General features: G+C 32.2%; 1 protein-coding gene across 1 annotated transcript; it reads left to right on the forward strand.

The window, feature by feature from the left end:
* Positions 1–1,224: 1,224 nt before the first annotated feature.
* LOC123302902 (THAP domain-containing protein 1-like) lies at positions 1,225–2,897 on the forward strand. Its single transcript, XM_044885997.1, has 4 exons — positions 1,225–1,292; positions 1,734–1,914; positions 1,999–2,142; positions 2,292–2,897. Exons 1-4 carry the CDS (start codon positions 1,225–1,227, stop codon positions 2,895–2,897), a joined length of 999 nt encoding a protein of 332 aa, XP_044741932.1.
* Positions 2,898–4,361: the final 1,464 nt, after the last annotated feature.

The following is a 4,361-nucleotide window of genomic DNA, read 5'->3' on the forward strand; positions in this document are numbered from 1 at the left end:
GTACTATTACAAAATTATTAAACCCAAAGCATTTATGACGGGCGACAAATTAATAATAGTAATTAAAGTTCCTGTAACTTCCATAGATAACTTTGATCTTTACAAAATATATCCCTACCTTCTCAACATAAAATAAATCCCGAAATCCTCACCTACGTAAAGAACGATTTCGATTATATGCTAGTTTCTCGCAGTAGAACACAGTATGCTTTAATAAAGAATTTAGATAATTGTCAAGAATACAAACCAACGGAATTTCTATGCAATCAAATAAGTATTTCCAGACAACGAGCGGAAGACACATGCGAAACAGCCTTATTCGTTATCACCACACACTGAAATATAGAGATACTGGAACGCTCACTGCCTATAGCGCCCTGCGAGTGGTAAGCGAGGACGGTGCAGCATGATTCGGGCGGGTATACATGTTTCTATCTAACTCTTCTGCTCATGCGCATTGATAAAGAAAGCATGTGACATACAGTCAACTAAGAAATGATTTCACAAAATACCGTATACGAGAAATGATATATATATGCGAATCAGAGATTTTCTCTGATGCGAATATTTAGATGAAACAAAATATTTGCATTGAAAATTGTAAATAAATAAATGTTTAATTTACTCTAAAAATTTACTCTAAAAATTGGATGTGAATAATATTTTTAATTAATTCAAAATATGATTGCGACGATGATCATTGCAAAATTTATTGATGGATATTCGCGAGTTCAGATTTATTCTGATTTTAAGAAACAATTTGAAATTTGAAATAAAAACCAAATTAATTATCAACCGAATAAATGTATGTATTCCAACAATTGATTAAAACACCCACAATTATTTTTATTTTTTGGTTTGTATATGTGGACATTTCACCTATGTTATAATAAAACAATAGACATTAACATGATTTTTGTTGTTAATTTTTATCTGTGATTTCCTTAGTAATAATGAATTTTTTACACTCAAAGCAACAGGATTCTGTTATATGCTTTCGAGCACATAAAAATGAATTCTTCGTAAAAAAATCTGGTATATTTTTTCATGAAATAAAGAAATTCCCTTCCCTCAAACGTTTTTATCCTTCGTGGATTTTGTATTTTGTTTTAAGATCTGGAAAATAGTAGTCTTATTGTGAACGTGATCCAAGAAAGATGTCTCATTCGTACAGACGAGACATTTTTATTAGTGTTTGAGTGAAAATTCGTTTGTAAATTGAATATGGTAAAACATTGTTGTGTGATTGAATGCAAAAGTTTTTGGTATCCAGGGGGTCCTTCATTTCACAAGTAAGTTAACAATTATTATTCAAAAATTATTGTCAGATATTGAATGAGAATAAGTCCATGACATTGTGGAATTGCGACGAAACTGAGTTACGTACACTTTTTCCGCGAAACACTTGAGTTCGTGCACACTAAACGCGCTCGATTCTCGGCGCCACGGAAATGATCTAAAAATAAAAAACCGAATAAAAGAATTAAAAATATTAACGAAATAGAAAAATTAATTAAACTAAGATTTTGCAATGTAGTTTTGTTAGTGACTTGTTCCGGAAAAAGATTAAACAGAACCGTGAAGGCGGCCGGGAAAAGAGGAGACAAATTTTTTTCATAATTTTCTTTGAATTTTTACAAATGAAATGTTACAATATGAAATATCAAAATTTATATTAGTGAGTATTTTTGAATTTATAAGTTTGATTAATTCCTTACTTGTTTTTTATTTAGGTTTCCATGTAAACAAGAGATTTATGAAAAATGGAAAAATAAAATACCTGTTAAAGGAAACATCAGTAAATTTACTTATGTGTGCAGTAACCATTTTACTGACAATGATTATACGAGTCAATCTCCAACCCGACAGTTAAAAAGAGATGCAGTACCAAGTATTTTTGGCCAAAATAAAGAAGTATACAATTTTTTCAATATAAATAAAAAAACGTATTTAAATGTTGCTAACTTTTTTTTAATAATTTGGTTAACAAATTTCCAGGCAAATCAAGCAGTCAATCATGCACACTCATCAGGAGGTCCCGATATTAACACTAACCGACATGAACATCTTAATAAGGCAAATGAAAACGTACAAAACAATGACTCGGTTGAAAATTGTCAGACTAATATTTTATCCAATTCGGTATGTTTACTACTCACTCTCGTTTACTTTAGCCTCGTTCACTCTTGTTCACTCTCGTTTACTTGTTCAATTTTCTGTACTCTGTTGCCCTGTTCGAAATAAACCAGGTTGGATTGAGATTGGAATAATGTTACTTTTGTTAATTTCAGAGTTGTAAAAAGAACAATCAAGTGAAAAAAAGGGTTGCGCTATCAGACTTGGACCTTTCGACAATCCATTGGCCATGCCAAAAGAAAATTAAAATTTTGCAGAACAAAATTTATCGCCGAGAACAGAAATTGCGAAAAATTGAAGACGTACTTTCTGTATTGAAACACCAAAAAGATGATTGGACCGATCAATTGGAAAATATCCTTTTAAATAAGTTCGGTACTGAAAATTTCCGTAAAGAACTTATTGAAAACGAAATTGGCAATGCCTCTTGCTCTAAAACTAAAAAACACTATAGTGAACAAATGATTCAATTTGCATCTACAATTTGTTTTTATTCACCAAAAGCATACCGTTATTTACGCACAAAAATGACATTACCACATGAAAGTACACTTCGCAAAAAAATAGCTGAAACTAGTTGTGAGCCGGGATTCCTTGATAGAGTTTTTACATTTTTGCAAGTTGAATCACTAAAGTCACATTATGTGAAAGATGTTGCTCTGATAATTGATGGAATGTCTATCAGGTCGAATTTGTCTGTAGATAACAAAGAAAATATAGAAGCAAGTGACTGCATTCGTGGATATGTTGATTACGGTTAAGTGGGAGATGAGTTAAACTTAAGATACGATAAAACTAAAGTAGCCACTAAAATGTTAGCTTTTCAGATTGTTTCATATTCCAAAAAGTTTAAAATACCAATCGCACATTTTTTTATCGACGGTATCAGTGCAAATAATCAATTTCTTCTTGTCAATGAAGCGATAAAAAAACTGTATGAAGTTGGGGTTACAGTCAGATCTGTAACATGTGATGCAACTAAGACGAACATTAGCACTATAAAAAGTCTTGGTTGTCAATTCAACTTTGATACTACACCAATAACACACTTTAAGCACCCTGTTTGTGAAAGTAATATTTATGCAATATTAGATCCTTGTCACATGTTGAAATTGTGCCGAAACACTTTCGCTGAAAAAATAATTATGTCACCTGACGGACAAATTAATTTCGATTTTATTTGCAAATTACACAAATTGCAAGAAGATGAAGGCTTCAAATTCGCTAATAAATTATCAAAAGTTCACATACGTTATGTCAATAAAATTATGAAAGTTTCAATTGCCGCGCAAACTTTAAGCAGTAGAGTTGCAGATGCAATTGATTATTTGCGAAATGTAGGGTGTTCTGAATTTGCAGGTAGCGAGGCTACATGTAAATTCATTCGAGTTTTTGATATGCTTTTTGATATGCTCAATAGTCGCAGTGCTTTCGCCACTGGATTCAAGTCTCCCATTTTTCTGACAAACATCAGTTATTGGACGACAAGAGCTGAGGAATGCTATGATTATATAATGAACCTAACAGTTGATGATAATAAACCAATCTATCGTTCTGCAAGAAAATTTGGGCTCGGTTTTTTGGTCGATATACTTAGTTTTCGTGGATTAGCTCATGATTTATTAACGAACATTTCTACACCGTTAAAGTACTTTCTCACATACAAATGCTCACAAGATCATATCGAGTTATATTTTTGCTGTATTAGATCTCGAGGTGGATGGAATAATAATCCTACTGTAATGCAAGCACTGTGGACAATACGCCGGTTACTTTTCCGCAATTCAGTGACAGCATCTCCTAACGGTAACTGTTTACCTGATGGGGATGAATCTACGTTATTCATTGATTTTCGTTCACAAAACCGTAATATAAATGTCAATGAAGGAAGAACTGAGTTCACGGAAAACGAAGTATAAGATATGATGGATAGACTTGAAAGTCAGAATCTGTCCTGTTATCAGGAAAACATACTATTTTATATCACTGGTTATATACTGGATCAATTTTTTAAACATTCAACATGTTTTCATTGCAGAGAAATTTTAGCAGAAACGAAAAAAGATCACAATAGTTATTCCAAACCCAATATTTATAATCGTTCTGATTTTGTCAACTCTGTTAATCGCGGAAAATTGCATTTGCCTTCTGACGTTGCTCTTGAAATTATTTCGTGCTGTGAAAAAGCATTCAAATCTGAGATAAATATTGGATACAAGGGTTCA

Source organism: Chrysoperla carnea, chromosome X, assembly GCF_905475395.1.
Source record: "Chrysoperla carnea chromosome X, inChrCarn1.1, whole genome shotgun sequence".
In the NCBI taxonomy this organism is placed as follows: domain Eukaryota; kingdom Metazoa; phylum Arthropoda; class Insecta; order Neuroptera; family Chrysopidae; genus Chrysoperla; species Chrysoperla carnea.